At 40.9% G+C, this 22,849-nt stretch overlaps 1 protein-coding gene across 1 annotated transcript in view; it reads left to right on the forward strand.

Annotated features, from left to right (window-relative positions):
• The window catches only part of VWA8 (von Willebrand factor A domain containing 8), a 1,363,176-nt gene that overhangs the window by 370,304 nt on the left and 970,023 nt on the right, over positions 1-22,849 (forward strand). Inside the window, exons 8-9 of the mRNA XM_086935029.1 lie at positions 7,189-7,297; positions 14,989-15,093. Coding sequence (XP_086791155.1) covers positions 7,189-7,297; positions 14,989-15,093 — 214 coding nt within the window. The remainder of the gene's footprint in view (positions 1-7,188; positions 7,298-14,988; positions 15,094-22,849) is intronic.

The following is a 22,849-nucleotide window of genomic DNA, read 5'->3' on the forward strand; positions in this document are numbered from 1 at the left end:
GTCACAGGAGCCGGTGTTCACAATTAAGTGACTCTGCCCAGCACCGGAAACCACCCGTTCAAATTAAGCACTGGCTTTAGGTGGGGCAAATGACCAATTTTTAATTCAATAACTACAATATTTGGGTCATACCAGCTGTCCCCAGGTATTAAGCCAAAATGTTCTGTAATTCAAGCAATTTAAAATGCTCTGCTACCAGAGACAACGATACACCTTACTCTTTCTTAGGTTTGATTGAATGTTATGCATGTTTTATTCAGGGTTATGCATTTATAGTGCACACTATGTGTAAGCTTCTAAAGGAAGGTGAAACGTGTGCCTGGACTGATGCTGTCAATGAAGCCTTTCTTAAAGTTAATCATCTTGTTTCAGCACCAGCTCTCTCATCTTTTGTCTGGCAAGAAATATCTTTTAACTGTGGATGCTAGCCAGATTGGTCTGGGCATTTTGTTATCTCAGTGGGTTCAGGACAAAGAGCAGACGGTTGCTTTTGCTTCTCGTTCTTTGAAACAACCAGAACTCATAAAGAGAAGCACTAGGTTCTTGAAAAGTTTAGAACTTTTTTGTGAGGCTTGCATTTTGATTTATACATATACCACAAACCTTTAGTTTAGATACTCACTGGCAATGGTTCAGCGAAGGTGTCTGGCAGACTTTTCAGGTTGTTGTCATGTCTTCGGTGATACAATTTCACTCTGGAATTTATACTTGGGGGCAAAAATCTAAGAGCAGATTGTTTATCTAGGTTTCCTATTTCTGATGCTTTGGATCGACAGGATAATGATGTGGAGTGTGTGGTAGCACAGGTGGAAGATATTTTAGAAGGTAAACATTTGCTCTCGTCTTAGCAATGGCTTAATTCTTCAAAAGATGATTACGTTTTGGCAACAGTTTTCAATGTTGTCAATGTTTGGTGTCTCAAAGAAAGGAGTTTGAAAGTTTAATTGAGGACAACTGCTCAAGTTACAATGAGTTATCAGTAGTAAAGGGTACCTTGTTGAGACATCGTGTTCTTCCTGTTTCCGTTAGGGATTCATTGTTAGCTAGCTAGCTTTATGAAGGGCATCTTGTGGCGAATGCTACCTGTAAAAACATTAAACAATACTTTTGATGACCATCTTTGGAATCAGAGGTTTCTAAATGGATTCATTGTTGCAATGTGTGTCTTTTGTCTGTTAAGCATTGTAAAACTCCTCTACATATGGTTCCCTTGCTCAGTGATGCTTGGGTGAAAGTTGATTTAGTCTTTGCTGGCTCGTTTGAGATGCTACTTACAGAGCAAAATGTTACTTGATTAGTAGCAGTAGTAATATAAGTTTATTATATTATTCAAAAGATTGCAATAAAATGTATAGAACATCACGGTCAGTACAAGAATCAGAAGATAGATGTTTAGATACTTCTAAAATAATAGTCTTATAAAATCATGTCATAAAAGAGATCAGTTTCTTTGCATGTGAACTCAGAACATACAATTCAGAGTATGGACAGAATATCTGAATCACATAGTTAATAGTGCGCCTAATCTAAAAGTTCCATTGGCATATTATTGCAATACTGTCCTTTAGACAATCACAGTAGCAGGCGGGTTAAACGGTCGATCTTGTTTTGCTCTCAAGGAGAAAAAGAAAGAGAGGTGCCATTTCTTAAATACACATTTTCGGAAATATACTAACGTCCAGAGACATACAATTTGCAATCAGTATTTAGGAGCAGTTAGCATGAATCTTGATACAAGCATAGTCAAGCAAAGATTAGACATTTATATGTTTGCGGAAGAGATGCCAGTAACATTACTAGCCTTATTATTACACTATTGGTCCACCCTTTCACAGTCTGACGCAGCCCCTTCCATCGATCTTATTTGAACTACTAACTTTTTCTTTAAAAAACACTGATGTGGTGGAAATGTGCAAAGTGTGCAAAAAGGCATATAGATTAAGACAGGTTGTATAAAAACAGGTTAGTTAAATCCAGATACAAAAGAGACAAATCAGTACATATATATTGAGAGAACAATATATATAGATAGGGCGTTATAAGCTTAATCTAAAAATGTTGTTAACATTATTATTGCACTGTCTTCCTTAGTGCTAAGACAGTACCTGACAGCTTCCACAATTGATCTGAATTTTGCCTGGTTGAACATGGGGCGAAAATGCTTTTTTCTGAAATGCAACAGTTTAGGGAAAATACATATGTTGTGTTGTTGAAGGGATTTGGTTGCATGCCCACAAAGACGACAAACAGTTTTATCTTAGAAGCTGGGTTCCATTTCCCTTTGAATACATGAATCGGAATATAAAACAATCTGAACCTTAAACATTTCTTTTTAACATAGCCAGGCAAATTTGATGCCAAGTATTCTTGACTCTGTAGAGAGTAGGTATCAAACACTAAATCCATATGGTTGTGTTGTTTGGCCTATGCCGGATCAGAGTCCCTCTGTTTAGGAGTAAAGGTACCACAGAGTACGATTTGCCAGGCTGTTCGCTTAATCTGTGCCAGTGTCTGTGGATCAGGTAAATCATAAGTTTCTAAGCTTGCTGGTAAGGTGTGCAACTTTAACTCCTTTTATGTAGTTTTGCTAACTTCCTGATAGATTAGGTATTTTAATGATGTTGGATCAGCTTTTGCACAATCACAGAATTCATGGTGCTTCTGTAGTGGAGTGATATTAGAGATTTTAGACTTAATTCTAGTCTGATGACACAGTTGGGGGCTGCTGTACGGAGGTGGAGCAGGTTACGTACATGTTGCATAAAAAGTTTATCAAGACTAAAAATGGTCTTGTGGTTCAACGCAGGAGATGCATATGACAAATATGGGATTAGTTTAATGTTTAATGCTTTCAATGATGGCCTGATTGCTTTCTCGCCGAACAGATTTGCAAATATTAACACCGATTTGGTGATCATCGTAGACTTAAGCTTTCTAATTGCTAGATGTTTCGACCATGATATCTTGCTTTCAAATATCACTCTGAAATAATCATATTGTCTCACTATTTCAGTTGTAGTATCTCCTAGCACCCCCCACCACACAAATTTAGTTTTCTTCCCAAAGGTCATGGCTTTCATTTTGGACAGATTGGCAATTAATTCGTTCTCCAAGTTATGCTTATGCAAATGGTTTAACTGATGTTGTAGGCCTTTTGGAGTTTGAGACAGGATCATCAATTCATCGGAATAGGCCAAATATGTTATTTTTGTACCTCCCAGCTGGGAAGGAATACCCTGATCTGACACCAGTAACTCTGTTAAATTGGCAATATACAAGGAAAATAATAAAGGGGCCATAATACATCCTTGTCTGAGGCCGTTCTCGGTACGGAATTTATAAGTCAGGGTATTGTCAATAGATCGCTTTACCTGTATCCATGTATCAGTATGCAATTCGATGATAAAATGCATAAGATAAGGATCATTTTCCATGTTAAGAACTTGGTCTACAGCCTTTGCCGGTTCACTTTGTCGAAAGTCGTGGAATAGTCCACGAAACAGGCATATAACATTGATTTCTGTATAAGTGATTTTTTTGCAAATAGAGTAAGAGTTGGGACAGCGCGGGGACACGCCGTGATGGCGTTACTGAGCGCTCTATAAGCTCTTTATTATTATTATTATTATAGTTGTTATATTGTTAACAGTTGAACAACCGGTGCAGAATCCTGTTTGTTTTAATGGTATCAATAATTTTTCGTCTGCCCAATTCTTTGGTTTGTTTAGTTGGTGCTTAGCAAATAACTTCCCTGTAAAATCTAAGAGCACTATTAATCTGAAGCTGGGTATTGATTACTTCTCAAAGTGAGTGTATTTTGATTTTGATTCTGCTCCCAACACCATAGCTGTACTAAAATTTTTTGAGAAAGGCTACCCTAAAGGACTTGTCTCAGACAATGGTACATATTTCACTTCTATGCAAATGAGACAGTTTATTGTGTCATTTCACATCAAATATTTGCATGTTGCTGTATATTATCTTTCTTCCAATGGCCTATTGGAGAGGGTGAATAGGTTTGTGAAAGAAGGGTTTCCAGCAGCCATAGCTTTGGGCTGTGATGTTGAGAACTTTTTGAGACCAAAAGTGTGGTCATACCTTACAACTTCACATAGTGCCACTAGTGTTTCACCATTTAAGCTGTTACAAAAAAGAGCTCCCAGGTCCAAAGTTTGTCTTGACTGGATATAAGACTTACTAAATAGTTAGGATAATTTATTTCAAGGTGAGAGGAATAAACTTGATGGCAAAGTGTCTCGGCAAAAGAACATTTGTAAAGATAATTTTGAGAAAAACAGGACATCCAGTCAGTCTCTTTTGAACATGGAGAGTCAAGGTTTTTATCTCCTGTCCAAATTTCTAAAAGGTCTAAAGGTGTTTTGATTTTGGAACCAGGGGTTTTGAGTAAAAGGAGTTTAGTAATGTTTTTGCGGGAGCAAGCTAAGAGAAGTTTGTCTTGTAAGGCTGTAAATCAAGACTTTGGTTTATATAGCTCCTGGTGGCTCAAGTCTGTTGAATCAACTGTTATGTTTTCCCAGTTGTCCTCCAATGGCCTTTCTCAATCTTTTACTTCTTCAGCCTATATATTAGTTTCACTTACATCAGTTGATACTTCTTAAGTGCTTTCCAAGTTTGTTTCTCTTCAATGTTTAGTTTTCAAAGACTGCACAATAAGTCATATTGAGACTACACAAGAAAAAATTACTTCATCAATATATTTAAAAATTGTCAACAATTTAACACCATATTCTGATTTGGCCTTCGTGGCAAATCCCACATAGTTTCAACTCCATAACAATTCCTAATATGCCTCTACAAGCAGTATGTGTAGCGATTGGTGAACAACTACAGTACAATATGATGTTCGTTAAAGGGCCCAGAGCTTGTTAATACCAGGGTCTAGCAAGGATGAGAATAGTAGCATACACTTGATTCCTCTGAGAACAGGCAAATCGGAACCTCAAATAGCACCTCTACAATCCCTGCTTATGGACAAGGCGCTTCCTCATATGTGGCATTTAGACCAAGCTTTATCATGTAGATAGTTGCCTTTTATTCTTGTTAGGGTTCCAGATGAATTTTCTCAAAATGATGCCCACTCTTACCTTGAGTGATACTATTTTGAGAACAGTAACCTGAAGATATGAATCAGATGTAGTACCTATGATATCACTTCATCTATAGAATTTTGTCCGTTAGTGAATGAAAATAACCTTGGACAAGCTTTGAACTCCACTTAGATTAGTGTTAATCAGGAAGGTTGCTATATTGCTGTTGAGTGTCATACACATAAGCCTAAACATATACACGCACACCCTGAGACACATAAGCTTTCCAATGCAAAGTTCAGTATGCTCATGATTTGTAAGCACAAGATTTACATTGAATCTTCAGTAGACTGACAATACCAATACCCTTAAAGTTAACATATAGAAGAAATGTTCATATTTCCTGCTACACCACTACTTTTATTCTGGTATTATATATTGCTTTTGACATAGAAGCATTATTTACCAACATATGGATATACAGTTCTGTACAATGTTCTGCTTTAATACCAACAATATATTATATTACAATTTTGATTTGAAAACACTTCCTTTTATAGGTTTTGCCTGCACAGTGCTTGCACTGCCCTTGTGAAATCTCTTGTATTTAATATACCCTAAAAGGGGCTCTTAACTGTTCCTGGAGCCGAATTACTGTGTTCATTCGTTCTTGTGTGAAACTCTTTTTTTTGTTAACTTCCCCTGGCTGCATGCATTTACCATACTTCTACTAAAGCTGTACACACTGTTTAAGCCCCATTCACTGTCAAGATAATATCTCTTCCCACGGGAAAGGTAGACCGCTTCTAACAGTATGGTGGAATGCTTGCTTTTTCTTACTTAGTTGTGTAAAGTAGATGCTTTAGCCTTATAGTGTTTGTGGTATTTCCTATTCATGCCTCAGTACCTTTCTTTGCACTTTGTAGGCATTATAAGATTGATTTTTTCAACTTTATCTATTTGATCATTATGATTAAATTAAAACATGTTGTAATAAACATTGCACGTTAAAAATAAAGTTAATATGCAAAAGCTATGCTATATTTTCATATTAAACAGGCAGCAATAAGAGCAGTTACTTTGCAGACAACAGGGTCACTATCTGAATGGTGCAGCATGTGCAGTAGCACTGAGCCCAAAAATTGTCAGCACTCCTCTAAACACATAAAATTGCTATTTTTTTTTTACTTCTAAACATGCAGTCACAATTGCAGTTACATTGCAGTTAAAAGGAACTTGATTTGATTGGTGCAGCGGGTACAGTGGCACTGGGGCCAAAAGCTCTAGGGACCCCACTATTCCCAGATTATTGCAACGTTTTACTGCTAAACAAGACAGTCACAAGTGCATTTACCTAGCAGACAATAGGATCTGATTTGAATGGTGCATCATGTTGCAATAGCACCAGGCCCAAAAGCTCTAGGCACTCCACTAAACCCCTAATATGACTATATTTTACTTTTAAACAGGCAACCATGAGAGCAGTTACCTTGCAAACAACAGGGTCATAATTTGAAAGGTGTAGCAGGTGCAATAGCACCTGGCCCAAATTTTGTCATAACTTCTCTAAGCACATAATATTGCTATATTTTACTACTATTCAAGCAGAAACAATTGCAGTTATCTTGCCGTTGAAAGGGGTTTGATTTGAATGGTGCCGCAGGTGCCGTGGCAATGGGGCCAAAAGCTCTAGGGACCCAACTAAACTGGACCAAAAGTTGTCACAACTCCTCTAAACACAAAATATTGCTATATTTTACAACTAAAAAGGCAGTCACAATGCAGTTATCTTGCAGGCACTAGTGGCATGATTTTAATGGTGCAGCAAGTGCAGTGGCACCGGGCCCAACAGTTGTCAGAACTCATCTAAACACATAATATTGCTATTACATCAATTAATTCTATTATTTTCTTCTTTGGTTTAATTTTTCAAAATGTTGCTATTGCTTACCCACACGATACCACAAGTAACAGCACAATATATTGGCTTTTTGTACATAAACAAGTCATAACACTTTAACAGACTTTCTTTAACTTATTGTGTACAACTACTCAGCAAGCTGCAGCTTACAACAAAAACCAGCTTCTTATTTATCGCATAGGCGAAACTTAATGCATTTACCAATGCTTGTCTTTCCAGAGTAACACAGCTATTGTCCTTTGCCACAACACTCTGCTCCCAGGAATCGTCCACCATTGGCCTTCCGGACTTTCCCTCAGATAATCTGCCAGCAGCCATTCAGATTCTGGTACGTATAATAATGTTCATACAGATCAAAAATGAGAAATAGCATGAAGAAATAAGGTTACCTCACATTGTTCTGCGTTCGGTGCAGGTTGTTACCTTTTTCAATAGTTTTACCATGTGGTCTTTCCGCATGATTCTAAATCATTGTTAGAGTCCAAAATGTTTGATGATCAGGTAACCTCCAATTTTTCCTGAAGTTGTAACCAGCCAGTCAGAGACTTTTGGATTCACAGACCCTCTTTGGATTTGCAAACCCAAAATGCTCCCTTCACCAAATTACAGTCCAAACTGTATAATACAATAGATTAAAGTATCTGCTAGACCTGTTCCAGCATACCTCCTTTGACTTGTAAGATGAGCCTAAGAATCATTAAAGATTACATCAATAGTTAAAGTATGACATGTATTGATTCAATAGAAGAACTTGTTTTATGTTTATCAAAAAATCGCTTCATGTTACAAACATACAGATCCTTTTGGTAGTGCACAATGGATGCACTACCAGATTTCCCATAGATACCTATTATGTCCACTGTAAGAACCTTTCACTTAGTTTTAGAATAACTTTCTATAAAAATCTTTTTTTATGCTTTTACATAACATTATGAATGCACAACATGAATACTGTGACAATTCTATTCCAATGTTGCCAAAATATTAGAATTGGTAAAGCAACCCAGCCCTCCTGTATATGTCCCTTTGGTATTGTATAATTTTCCCTCCAACAACCTAGACTACTGTGCATTCCGTATCATATTCTTTCATTGTTCCTTGGAAGTACCTTGTAATCCCACCTGTGTCTCTACAGACCATATTGTGTCAGCCGGAAGCATCCTAAGGTGAAAGGGGAAACCCCTGACGCGTCAGATACTGGCCATCGACCCCCTTCTTATCTTCCCAGACCTCGAAGTCTTCTATTACCTTTTTATCTCAACGAGATCGCATATTATGTGTCTTAACCATTCAATAATATCCTTCACCTAACTTGCTACAATGGGCCCCGGAGTGCCCAACCAATCGATAGCGATCCTCCGCTTCATCAGGAGTGCCAGCTGGATGAATTTATAATGCATTTTTACTTGCATTGGATGTCCAACGATACCCAATAAGCACTGCTTAGGGATAGGCTCCATTGACAACTTTGTCACACCATAGATCCGTTTCACTACTTCCAGCCAATATGCCTGTACTTCATTGCTGTGCAGTGTGTAAGAAAGTATCTCCCCCATCCACAGAGAGGACACACAGTCAAGCAGCCTGAACATGTTCTGTTGAGTTTGAGTGGCATAAGATATGTGCGGGTTATCCCGTAGACCTTTTCACCAGTGAGCAAGACTTCTCGCATTCATTGTCTGTGAGTTGTTCCCCCAGTTGCTTTCCCCAGGCAATTCTAGCTACTAGCTATCTTCCGGACCTGTCCGATCTAAGGGCTTAATACATCCAGGACGGCAGGCGTGTCCCCTCCCCTCCCCTTACTCAGAAGTAGCTATAGGAGCTCAGACCATGGGGCTGCTTCCAGGAAGTTCCTCCAAATCTCCCTCTCTGTTTATGCCATTTTGGCATATTGTAGGAATTGGACCTGGCCCAACGTGAAAGCCTCTTGAGCCTCCCGATAGTTGAGGAATCATTCCACCAGATACAAATCTTAGTAGTTAACAGCCTCCCTCTTGCCATCGAGTGATGGACATGATGGACCCTATGTCTTTGAATGGTTTCAGCGACCAAATCTCCAGTTTCCTGGAGATGGAGATGGAGAAGGACAGCCGTCTAAGAACTCTGGACTTTATCTATTTCCACACCTGAGCAGTGTGTCGCACCAGGTAAGGAAACTCCTCCCCCAGCTTCGAGCCCCTCATCAGTAGTTCCGTCAGGGGTCTACCCATATGCGCTCTTTGCAGGAACCGCTTCTCGCTGTTGTTTGTGTCAGGCATTCATTTAGCTGGGTACTGGATGTGTCCAGCATAGTAATATAACTCCATGTCCGCTAATCATAACCCCTTTCCTCCCTGTCCAGTTTTAAAGTGTCCAGAGCCACACAAGTTCTCTTGCTGGCCCAAACCAGCGATACCATTAGGCTGTTTGAGCACTTGAATGTATCTCGGGGTACGGGGGACAGGGAATTCTGTAGCACATAGAGACATCTGGGCAGAAAGACTATTTAGCAATAGCCACCCTACCCTTAATATACAAGGATAAGCCAGTCCAGAACTGAATAGATTTATGTAGTCCCTCCGACAACCTCTCAATATTGTAAATTTAATGTTTATCGGACGTCTTTGCTGCCACCATTATGCCGAGGTGTCTAAATTTGTCCTTGTCTGATCGTATACCCAGATCTGGCAGGCAGTCCATGGGGGGCTGGGCTAGTACTCCCAGGGGTAACAGAATACTCTTGCTTCTATTTGGTCTCAGTCCTCCGACACAACCAAACTCCTCTAGGTGCGCCATTAATGTAGGAACAGATTTTCCCGGCCTCTTCAAGTAAAATATTGCGTCATCTACTTATGGTGAGAGCACGGGTGGTGTCTCCTAATCGGACCCCGCAGCCCCTCCATCGCCTTCCTTAGCCGAACGGCCAGTGGCTCCAACGCCAGTTCAAACAGATGCGGTGAGAACAGACATCCCTGCCCGATGCATGCTTTATACTAAAAGCCCCCAACACCACTCTGCCATTTCGCACTCAAGCCCGGAGGTTTGTATACAGCAATTCAACTCAGGCGCAGAAGTGCCTTCCGATTCCCATCCGTTTAACCCCTTCCACGCTGATGACGAGCTGGGCTCGTCATGGCGTAGCCTCCTCGCACGCTGATGACGAGCCCAGCTCGTCACGTAAAGTGCGGTTTTAAAAAACTCAGCACAGGAGCGGAATTGCGCTAGCGCGCATGGTGTTAAAAAATCTCCTTCAAATAGGTCCTTTGTTTTACAATAACTTAATTCCCCTTGTAATTCTCTAACTACTTTGTAATGAATGGACTACCACTGAAGATGCAATGTATGTCATATCTGCTGAGGATGTATGTTGTTAGCACGCATACTTTTAGCACGCATACCATTAGCACGCAATTTTTACAACGCAAGATCCCTTACAATGCATACCTTTACAACGCAAAACATTACAACGCATATACTATTACAACGCATACCATTACAACGTAAGTATAGGTAAGTATATAATTTTTTAAAATAATGTAATTAATAATAATTAATAATTATTTAAATAGTTTAATTATTTAAATTACATTTTATGAAAGAATATGTTAATATATATGTTAAAAATACATTTAAAAAATGTTAAAAATACCCCTGTACCCCATAACCCAAACCCAGCCCTGAACCCTAAAAATACCCCTGTACCCCATAAGCCAAACCCAGCCCTGAACCCTAAAAATACCCCTGTACCCCAAAACCCAAACCCAACCCTGAAACCTAAATATACCCCTGTACCCCAAAACCCAAACCAAGCCCTGAAACCTAAAAATACCCCTGTACCCCAAAACCCAAACCCAGCCCTGAAACCTAAAAATACCCCTGTACCCCAAAACCCAAACCCAACCCTGAAACCTAAAAATACCCCTGTACCCCAAAACCCAAACCCAACCCTGAAACCTAAAAATACCCCTGTACCCCAAAACCCAAACCCAACCCTGAAACCTAAAAATACCCCTGTACCCCAAAACCAGCCCTGAAACCTAAAAATACCCCTGTACCCCAAAACCCAAACCCAGCCCTGAAACCTAAAAATACCCCTGTACCCCAAAACCCAAACCCAACCCTGAAACCTAAAAATACCCCTGTACCCCAAAACCCAAACCCAAAAATACCCCTGTACCCCAAAACCCAAACCCAACCCTGAAACCTAAAAATACCCCTGTACCCCAAAACCCAAACCCAACCCTGAAACCTAAAAATACCCCTGTACCCCAAAACCCAAACCCAACCCTGAAACCTAAAAATACCCCTGCACCCCAAAACCCAAACCCAACCCTGAAACCTAAAAATACCCCTGCTCCCCAAAACCCAGCCCTGAAACCTAAAAATACCCCTGTACCCCAAAACCCAAACCCAGCCCTGAAACCTAAAAATACCCCTGTACCCCAAAACCCAAACCCAACCCTGAAACCTAAAAATACCCCTGTACCCCAAAACCCAAACCCAACCCTGAAACCTAAAAATACCCCTGTACCCCTAAACCCAAACCCAATACCCCTAATAAATGTTTTTAAAAAAAGATAAACTTACCTATACTTACGTTGTAATGGTATGCGTTGTAATAGTATCTGCGTTGTAGTGTAATGCGTTGTAAAGGTATTCGTTGTAAAGGGTCCTGTGTTGTAATAGATTCGTTGTAACAGTATTTCGTGCTAAAAGATGCGTGGGAACAGTTACATACCATCTGCTTTTTATGATGGAGATGCACAGGGCTGTGTATACTCTCAACCACCAATCATAGAGAACACTTATTCACTTTTTTGCAGTCCCACCTGGCCATTCTTTCTGTAATCAAAAAAGAGAAATAATTATGTCACCTCTGTTCTACAAAAACTTGAATTCTGATGGTTCACCTGAGTTCTGTTTACCACAGGGTCCACCTCACCATCTACAGTACCTGTTCTGAAGAACTGGTCCTGAGACATCAGGTTTGGTTTCAGGAACCTGGGACCTCCCTGGAGATAAACATGAAAGAGACCCTGGTTAACTTTAAAATGATGAGCTACCAAGTTGCTGCCTGTACAACTGTTACTTTTGGGTCACTGCCCTCAGCCTGCAGCTCATCATCTCTACTCTTATTTTTCTCAGACTCTTTCCTCAACTCACTAACATTCTTCCTCATCTCAACATCAGTCCCAACATTTCAGCAACGCGTCTTAGGAGGCTCAACTTCGAATGTCACTGAAAGATTCTGCATAATATCACACATACACAGACCTGTGAGACAAAAGAACAAACAGTGAATACCGTTAAAAAACACAACTCGCAAACTGTAAACAAAGAAATATCCCTTAGAATTCTGCTCATCCTAAATGACACTGATAACTCTGAACACTTTACCTGCATCAGCCCTGCTAAACAGTTATTCATAGGCAAGTACTTGCATTATCTTCATCATGGGTGCTAGATGCAGATTCCTTCACGGTTATTGTATAGGTCTCCCAACAACACATGGATCTTATTAGAGATCCCTTCTTTTGCCCAGACTGAGTTAGTTATACAGTGAGTGGCAAATCTAAGCATACCCAGAGACAGCAAATCTAAATATGCGTGGAGAATTTCTAAGCAATGCTTAGCCAATCTGAGTATGTACATAGATTTAGTAAATTGAGGATTATCAAGAAGTAGTTTACAAATGTTAGCAAGGCCTTATCATCATCATCATAAATATATTTATAAAGTGCACAAATGTCCAAATTGGCATCCTGGTGCTGAAAGCCCATTTTTGTAAAAATAAGCTGAAAGAAGATTAGTCTAAGAACAAAAAATGTATCAGAGGTTAGCTAAATGATCTTAGGTCAAAAGCAGTGGTACAGAAAGGTAGTTCTAGATATTGGCTGTGGCCTATGCCAAAGTCTTACCACGAGCCCTACCTTCGTGCACCTTGGGCACAACAAGCAGGAAAGCAGGATAAAGAGAATGTGTTCTTTTGGAAGAATTCACAAAATTTCAAATTAAGTCAAATAAATAGAGGACTTTGGCCATATATAGATTGTTGGCTGATGCAGAGACTCCTCAGATACAACCTGCTTTTCAATGAGGAGCTAGTGAAGGTCTTTAAGTCAGTGGGAAGTGGGGGCAGGGAAGACCCATCAGTAGTCTAGTTGCAAAATTTTGTACAAGTTGCAACTAATACTTAGGAAGCATCAAATAAAGTGCATTGCAATAATCCAGTTGAGAACCCACAATAGCATGGAGAACTTAGAAGCTTGAGTTTGGAGGCAAGAGTGGTATTACAGATTGCTTGTGTCTCTGTTGGGCAGTGCAGTGCAATTTGTCATTAAAAATAAAGCCCACTTTAGGATAGGATAGGATAGGATATATGTTTAAAAAGCGCTCGATTGCCGTGGCGTACTGTACCTAGCCTAGTACTGTGGACACTGGGCTAGGACAGGAACCCAGTGTGGCAGGCCACCATTCATTAGACCAAGTCATTGACAAGTCTCCTATAATCAGGATCTCAGTCGTACCTCAGTGCAGTTTGATGAACAAACTGGGTGTTGACAGCAATTATCACCTCCATGTCGAAAGATCAGGTTAGCTTGGCTCAAGGGCTACATAAATGTTCAGCAATATAGGGCTCAGAGAAGGGTCCTCAGGAACTCCCCAGTTAAACACATGAAATTCACAAGTGAATTTAGGTATCAGGACTGTCTTTGCCTCACCTTGTAAAAAACAAGACATCCAGCAGAGGAGCATGCTTCTGACTCCAATCTCATGATGACAGACCAGCATAGTACTGTGGACACAGTATCAAAAGCTGCAGAACCATGCAACAAGGTTAAAGCTGAAACACCTCCCGCAACATCGCTCATCGCAGTCGGCCCATGACTTCCAGAAAATAGAACTAGGTGTCATGGCTGATGTGAAAATCTTCATCCCTGATAATTCTTAATTGATGGGTGTCAGATATCTCATCAGTTATTGAAGCCTGTTGAGTGGTACTGTATTTTGCTAGATGTATGTTTCAAGATGTACACTGTGCAATATGAAAAAGTAAAAGCGAGGCTCAGGAATGAAATTAGAGCTAGTTTTCACAGAGAAAGGGATGCAATGATATAGTCTATGTACTGAAGTGGAAGACTAATAAAAGTAATTTATTATAAAACATTCTGTTATAATGAAACATTTGAATAATATTGAAAAAGCATAGGTGAAGTTTGAGTGCACAGGAAACGAGCAGGCCAGATGAGATTGGTTGTATTTAAATTCAATAAAGTGTCCACTTCAAGTCACCTTGAAACTCTCTCCATGTTATGCAGAGTGAGGAGAACTAAATGTGATATCTGGCGTCAGACTCCTGGACTGTGAATATCTCTCCCTCTAACATTCAGGAATGCAACTAACTTATGTTTTTAGGAAAATCAAAAGGCCTGTGGCTACTTGACATCTAAATAGAGCCCTTCCATTTTCCTTAAAAAGTTTTGGCCCTATAGCATCTAGAAACCTTCTGCCGTGGGCAAATTCAGCGCCAAGTAAATGCTCACATAAATACAACAGAGAAAGTAAAGGCAATTCTTGAGACCATCTGCGGCCCGCTTACAATGATCTGGAATAAAATGTTCAAGCTGTAGGAGAAATGTATCCTATATTTGCTGTCATTGCCTATAGTTCAATGAGAACTGTGTCACTTCTGCCGGCCCTTACTAAGTATAAATTGCTTTTTGTCTGGTCTAATGAGATGTAGACAGCCCATCCTTGAACAGTAGTGGGGAGAACTGGAAGGGCGGTGCATGGATTGTATTGGTCACTGCTACATGCTTAGCATTTTAATGAATACATTTACATACAGGCTGTTAGTGTGAGAAGTATGGTTATTGTTGGATTTATATTCTTTTTTTGGATAACCTGTTTCTCTGAGTACTTCTCACTCCCACACCTGTTAAAAGTACTGAAACATGTTGAAGTAGACTAACTTTTTAAACAGTGTGTTATAAAAATGTTACTCTCTGTTACTTTCTTATCATTATGTTGATTTTTAAGGATTCCTTCCCCATGATGTCTGTTAAGCACCTGGTCCAGCGTTTGTACCCATACAATATTTTGCTTGGAAAGGAGGGCAGGGGAGCTGTCGAAGATGCGCTGAAGGTGGGTACATATTTATCAGCTTCACTTCCTTACCATTACTTTCTTAATACTTACATATTATTTTGAGTAGAAAAGATGTGTATTTTATGCTTGCCTTTAATGTTTCTGTATTGCAGACAATTAATGATTTTGTATTTGTATTGTCATTTATTATTTTTATGTATTTTTCTAAATACAAGACTGACTTTGTTTTTACTATCTGCTGCCGCGGGCACTTGAATGGCGTTATTGAAACCCTGGGGGGTTGGTAGGTCGAGAAGATGGCGACTGCATAGCAGCCTCGTGAGCTGATCCCTCCCAACTCTTTACTGCAAGTGAAAGGAGAGCGGTTATTGTTTTCACAGCATTCAGGAATACCTTGGCTTAGTCCAGGGACTTCAACGACAGACCTGCCATTTGATTGAGATTTGGGTGCTAGTGTTGGTGGCATCAGCGGTGTCTGTTGCCAGAGTCTTCTTGGGCCCGAGTGTGCGTTGGGCTCCAGTTACAGGCATGCCGCCGAAGAGTGCAAGGATGGCTTGGGACCGGGTCGAGATTGCGGCACCAGGAACTTTCCAGCGGGGCAGCTCTGCTCTAAAACAGACCTCAGCAGCATTAGAGTTGGGGTGAAAAAACTGGAGCCCAGAATCAACAAAGGCCGTCTACGAAAAGAAAGTCTCCAGTCAGGAGTGCCAACAACGCGGATTACGGGAGTCAGTGCCATTGCCACAGCCCTCGATCACGGAATTTCACTGAATTTGTTTGGCCACGGCTCCAGTCCCGTATTTTGTGTAATCATCGAGAAATATTGCAAAGGGGCTGGAGGCTGATTTCACTAAATTGAGCAAGTCTACAGTTAAACAGATTACTGGAATGGCCCTTGAAGGAGATTTAGTTTTGTGTCCTCCGGTTGGTGAATAAAGTGGATTACAGTTTTTCTAGGTGTCTCAGAACCCCTGCAGCTGAAAGGTCATGGATACTTTACAGGTCAGTGACGGGCATACTATGTCGGGTCAAACTCCGAGGACATTAGGGAGATGGACATGGGGGAATGTCATGACTGTCCAGGAAGACACATTTCCATTGGGAGCAATAAAGCTTTGGGGAGCCCATGAGGGGATACTCACTGGGGCACAAACGCAGGAGACAATGGAGGTCTCTATCACTCGCTCCTCTGAAAGGGATGAGATGAAACGGTCTACTAAAATTAGAGAGGCACCTTGGGATTCCAAGCTACCTGACTCCCACAAAAATAATATTAGGTCTTTAGTGTATGGGATCGCGCGTTTAGGATCTCAGAAGATTCCCTCGACCTGGGAAATAATTTGTTTTCACTTACGGCTTTGACTCCTTCAGCCCTAGTGATTTAGATGATGATTTTAGCTCGTCTGTCTGAGGGGCCAGTTCAAGTAGTTAATCAGAAGGGCTGGGTGCTACAGTTAGGTGAGTAAAACAACCGAGAAAATCAAAGGATTGAAACCAAATCTGAGAATAAGTTTCAGGCGACTCCGGCACTGCACTGGGACTATTCTGCAACTAAACAGGTATATCCAGAACCCCATTATTAGCAGCCGGTATTGTCCACTTTGGAAAGAAAACAGCTGAACCCTGCAGAAGAAACCAAAGAGCTTACACTGAGGCTTATATTAAACAACATCAGGAAGAGACTTCCATTGATTGTCGTAAGGCCTGGCTTGCCATGAAAAAGCTGCTGGGGCGATAGGGAAAGTTTATAAAGGATGTGTTGTGATTGGAGAGAGGATTTCCTCAGTGCAAGAACGTGCTGCATTACTGGAAACTGATCTGGTAGCACTCAGATGCTAGGCTGAAGCTCCTGAGTCTCAGATATTTGACATACTATGAAAAATTGAGGACTTTGAGAATCGACAGAGGTGGAAAAAACCTGTGGTTCCTGGGCCTTGCAGAAGATGTGGAAGGTAGCAACATCAGGGCTTTCAAGTTGACCCTCCTCAAGGGGCCTTTCCTAAATTGACCTCAGGGAACTGGGACTTGAAGGTACAGAGAGTGCAACACTTTCCACGGATACTTTAAAAACAATGTCAGGTATTTTTGGTATGCCCATTTGTTTAATATGTTGATTGCAGAAACCTGTAATTAAAATATTTTTTAAAAGTAATTTCGTCAGATACAAGAAGAAAGTGCCAACAGACCCAGTGCCATCATAGTGTAGTTTGGGAACTATTTGCTCAGGCAAGCAATTTACAAGAAGGCCCCTCCTGGCGCCAGACGCACCTTCAACCGTCAGACTTTTTTTGTGCTGCCAGACTTCGTCATGTCACAGTCAAGAGGACATGAAGGCTGAGGCAGCTTACCAAACCATTTCAGGCTCTTGGGGGAGAAGCCTTTTTAATTAATCCTGCTCACCTGAAGATTAGCTTTAAGGGCAAGACTTGTACATTTACATCTGAGGTCAAAGCCAAAGAATATTTCAATTAACCCTCAACCGGGAGTTGTGACCTATTTACCATGCCTCTATCTGCTGATTATTGACTATTGAGGCAGCCTCTGAATAATTTAGTATCTGTAATGGGTGGGAGGTGGCTGTTCTATTCTGGCTGTCTGTGGTGTAGTGTTTTTTTTTTAATACTTGACCTGGAGCACACCTAGACTATGTTATCATCTCATGATAATAACTTGTTTCTTTTGTTTCTTCTATTTTCCACAAAATGTAGCTGTGTAGAGTTAGGATGGAGGATGCAGAGGGTGAGCATGGGAGTTATCGTTCAGGCCTTGGATGGTCTGATTGCTTCAAGGTTGTGATGGGGGGAAGAGAGTTGTGTGTGATGGGAGGTACAGGGGAGGGGGTAAAGATAAGATGAGGTTTGGGAGAGGTAGGGGCTTTCAGGGGGTCACTTCAGGGGCTTTGGAGGGGGATGCACACCACAGGAAGATAATTTAATTAATTTGACAGTGGGTTTGTTTCAGTAGAACATTGGAAAGGCCGGTGTTGAAGGTGGACAAGGCAATCTGGGTGTTTATATGGCTAAACCTTTACTATGACCCATATTATTCAGCTTCGTACTGTGACTGTGAATATCTGTGGTCTAAATGATAATGTTTAAAGACGAAAGGTGGTCAAAGATTTAAAAGCAGTGCAGGCCGATATCCTCTGACTGCAGGAGACGCATATTGAGGGGTCAAGGAAAAACTTGTTGGAATCCCTCGGTTTCTCATTGTAACATGTACTACACAAGTTACTAGGACCCGAGGGGTTGCAATATTGCTGCGTAAAAATGTATGAGGCTTCCAACGCTGTTCTGCTTATAAATATGGTAGCTGGGTGATTACAGAGTGTCATTATATCACAGGTGTTTTAACACTTTGTTCTGTGTATGTATCAGTTTTATACAACCCTGCAACTTTCCGTTTTTTGGACCTCGAGTTGGCACTATGGCCATACCCAATTATAATTTGTGGGAATTTGAATATCAGTGTGGCTGGAGGGCTTTCTAATGCGAAGGCTAATATTCATTCTGGCCGTAAGCACAAAGTATATAGAGCTCTGTGCCATTTGAAGAGGGATCATGGGTTATTTGATATATAGCCCAAGATCAAAGTGCTGTATCCCGGCTACACTTTATTTTGCCCCCTTATATGACACACACTGGGCTGAATTACTTTTTGATATCCCTTAGTTTGCTCCAAGACTGTCGAATTGAAAAATGTCCCTGAGTCATGTCCAATCATAATCCGCTTGTTATTGAAATCCCTCTTGTTGGCCAAGGTAGAACTGCAGAGAATTGGTCCTTGAAATTGAAAAATGTCCCCGAGTCATGTTCAATCATAATCCGCTTGTTATTGAAATCCCTCTTGTTGGCCAAGGTAGAACTGCACAGAATTGGTCCTTTGAGTCATTTGAGAGAGGCCTGCTAAATGATAATAACTATATTGTGCATTTACTTTAAAACATTAGATAAAATATTGGTAGAGCTGTTGTGGGGATCAAAATGCAAGAGAGGGAGCCTAAAGACACTGCAAAGAACAGGGCAAGATGGGGGATTAGAGGTTCTTAACATTGAATTATATTGCATGGCCGCACAGCTTTAACATGCAATTCACTGGCTAGACGAGAAGGATAATTGGGAAAAGACACTGCTAGCTGGAACGTAGGAGGGAGACTCACTCGCCGGACACTTAATGAGAGGGGCAGGGGTACCACGCGCCTGCCCATATATAATCCAACCGAGTAGTCAAGAAAGTGGTAGGGCCCCTTATGCACCAGATATGCCGCTGTGTGTGATACAACTCTATGCAAAAATAGCAGACAACATGTCCATCCATAAATGGAAGAAGGGGGTTGCCTCACAATGGGAGACCTTTTTAAAAAATAAACAATTCATCTCCCGTGAGGAGGCATATGAACTAGGACTTGGGCAATTTCTGCAATATATGAAGATATCACATGTGACTAGTGAGTTATGGGCGTCATTCCCAGAGGAACGACCAGTTACCAAAGTGCTCCAGACAATGCTCTGTATGGCACATGGTGGCCGCCTAATCTCACATTTGTATCGAGCACTTAGGGAGGACATGAAAGCCCTGACCCTACCGGTTCAGGCACGCTGGGAGGAGGCCCTGGGTGAACCATTATCAGAATGAGAATGGATCAAGGTGCATGAGGGAGTTAAGAAAGTGAACACCAATCCGAGGTTTAAGTTAGTTCAATATAATTATAATCATCAAACATATCTCTCCTCCAAAACACTAAGTAAAATGTTTCCATCTCGGACATCTGAATGCCCTAGATGTAAGACTGGAGAGGGAGATTTTCTGCATGTGGTTTGGCAATGCCTGGTTATAACCTCCTACTGGACGGTATTCACAGATATACTAGAAGAGGTCACAGGATGGACAGTCTCTAAAGAAATTAAAACAGTATTGCTAGGACTACTGACAGCCCCAAAAAATAAAAAGTTGAGTCGGAGATTAGTAATGTTTGGGATTATTCTAGCGGAAAGACGAATTTCAATATCTTGGAAACGCCCAAACCCACCCTGCCTAAAAATGTGGTTAGGAGACCTATGTGAATGGACGACGGCAGAAGCAGTAACGATGAAAAAAGTTAGACGAGACGAAAAACTGGAAGATGACTTAAGTGCATGTACAGTAATGGTGGCAGATATTAAGAGTAAGCAACTCCCCATAATGATAAAATAAAATTGCACAGCTGTGGAGGGAAACTAATAAACTAAATAGGATAGGAATAGATAGACACACTGGAGGTAATATGAAGACTCTCACAAGACATTACCAACAACAGGAGGATACATCTAATCTATGGCATACTATGAGATTACCAAGGCGCATTCTTTAGTGACTGTGCCAGACCCCTACCATCCGGGTTGCAGCCACTCATTGACACAGACACGAGTTTTAACTCTATATATTAATATGAATCTAAGGCCAACAGTGATCAATGATCTAATCACAAATCATCAAACAGACGATATGATTATACATATGACAAATTCATAGATATCCGTCCTACACATTATTTGCCTTTTATGTATACAATCTGATTGTTGGGAATGAATAGTGTGCAGCAAGAGTGAATGATGATACGGTCGTAGTGTGCCTGTGTATTATCTATTTTTCATTAAAAATAAATTTTGTACATAGCAATAGACACAGTTTGTTTCTGTCCCTCCTCATGTCAGAGAAAGATTATAGTTAAGTTGTATATTATGTTTGAGTTGCCCTAGGAATTTGCATTGCGCCAGACTCCTAGCCTTTTTTCCCGACGCCAGTATTACTACAGGCTGGAGCCCCTTTTCCCAATCGACTCTGATATGGTCCAGGGCATACGATATGCTTCCCGTTACTTTGATGATGAGGAGGAGGCAGACAATTTACTCCACCCTCACTACACAGAAAAGGATTTTGCTTAGACATGCTGAATTCCAGTGGGTTAAACCGCTTCAGAAACTGAGCTTGAATTTCCACCTAGTCCACCAAAGGAAGAAAGTGTCTCTTTCACAATGGTAGTGCATAGAGCAGCATGATAATGCACAGAGCAGCAGATGGTTTAGATCTTCAACTACTTACTATTGAAATCAAATCTAGTTTACTAAGGGAGATATCCCAACCAGAACCGTTGTCCTTAGAGGCGCAGTTTGTCTTTTAATGAGGTACTCCCACAAATGTCATGATGCTCACTCAGTCACAACTCTGCTCATCCGGGAAGTAGACCTGTGGCCAGGCGCCACTGACCAACCCCTGGCAACTAGGAGTTCCTAAAAAAGCACCCAAACCTGAAAGCCTTGCAGTAACGGTATCAAGTAGTAACATGAACCCAAATGGGTTTCTTTCAAATGCACGGTACAGAAAATGTAAGCACCTTGGCGCTTTTGGTAAATTTTTCTTCAGCCACCTTGGCCCTATGGTCTTTGAACACAATGAATGTGCCTTCTGGGCAAGTACACCCATACATTGTGAGATCTGGTAAGTGATATCTTGTTGGAGGCCGTTCTGGAGGCCCTCAGGGTGTAACTTGCCCAAACAATCCGGGACGTGCTGGGTGAGAGCTGCCGTAACGGGCAGGATGAGAGCTGCTGTGACACCACCCTGCATAGGTCGGACTTTCCTGAGTGGTGTAGTGCCTAGATGGCAAGCTTGGATGCTAGTGACCAGATTTTTAGGGCCCCATTGTTGGCTCTTGAGAATTTGGATTCAAGGCTGATTGTGTTGTGGAACTATTTAAAGATAGTCACGTCACAACATAATCCCTTGCATGACTGTCACCAGCTCCTCAATTTACCATCAATATAGAAAGTTTAGGGACTCCACTGGAGGATGGCATACAGGCAACATCAACCTTCTCAGCCGGAGCAGCATCCAAATCACACCCTTTGCTACAGAGGAAATGGTGGCAGTTAAAATTGTTCACACCAGCAGGCAAGGTTGAAGCAAATAGGACATATGATTTGAAATCAAAAAGAGTAATATAGAAAAGGGTACCTGCACTCAACTCCCTCATTAGCCGTGAGTGTTGCAGTTTTCCTGTGTATTAGGGCAAATCTGATCGAAGTGAACTATGTGTCCTTTTTGATCACAATACATACAAAGTCCCTGCTCTCTTCTTCTCCTATTTTCCTCTCCAGTAAAAAGACCTTGTCCAGAGACTCGTGGCATAAGTACCTCTGTTGATTCATAAGAATCTTCAGGTCTTTAAGGAAACAAACATACTTTGCGATGGGGGCCGTAAGCCTTCTCCTCTTTCCTTTTCCTCTTTTGCCTCTAGCAAACAATGCTCAATTTGAAGGGCAATATCCATAAGTTGTAGTTAAGTCTCGGACCTTGAGACTGACTTATGTTAACTCTTCCTATATTTCTTCTCCTAAACGCCAACGAAATGAAGACTATTCTATTTTTTTTTCTGGCCAACCCGTTTTTACTACCATTTGCTTAAAGTGATTATATAAGTAAGTGTCTAGGCAGCCTTCGAAGAAAATCAAGTATAGCTTCTTCTGTAGTATAAAGAGTGTCAGAACGATCTAAAATAGTCCTAAAGCTCTGTATGTAGATTCATAATTATCCAGGATGAGGCCACCTCATTTTACAACTGGAGTGGCCCAAATAAAAGCATTCCTAGCAAGAATGCTTATTATAAATTTCATATTATATCCATGCGTGCTAAATTGGTGTAATTGAAATGTGAACTGAATGATAGAAGCATTCAGAAATGATTTCAGATGCGGAGGGCATCTATAATATTTAACTCCTCCTAAACCCACTTAGGGACAGACTAAGGTAATGG

Source organism: Lissotriton vulgaris, chromosome 8, assembly GCF_964263255.1.
Source record: "Lissotriton vulgaris chromosome 8, aLisVul1.2, whole genome shotgun sequence".
In the NCBI taxonomy this organism is placed as follows: Eukaryota; Metazoa; Chordata; class Amphibia; order Caudata; family Salamandridae; genus Lissotriton; species Lissotriton vulgaris.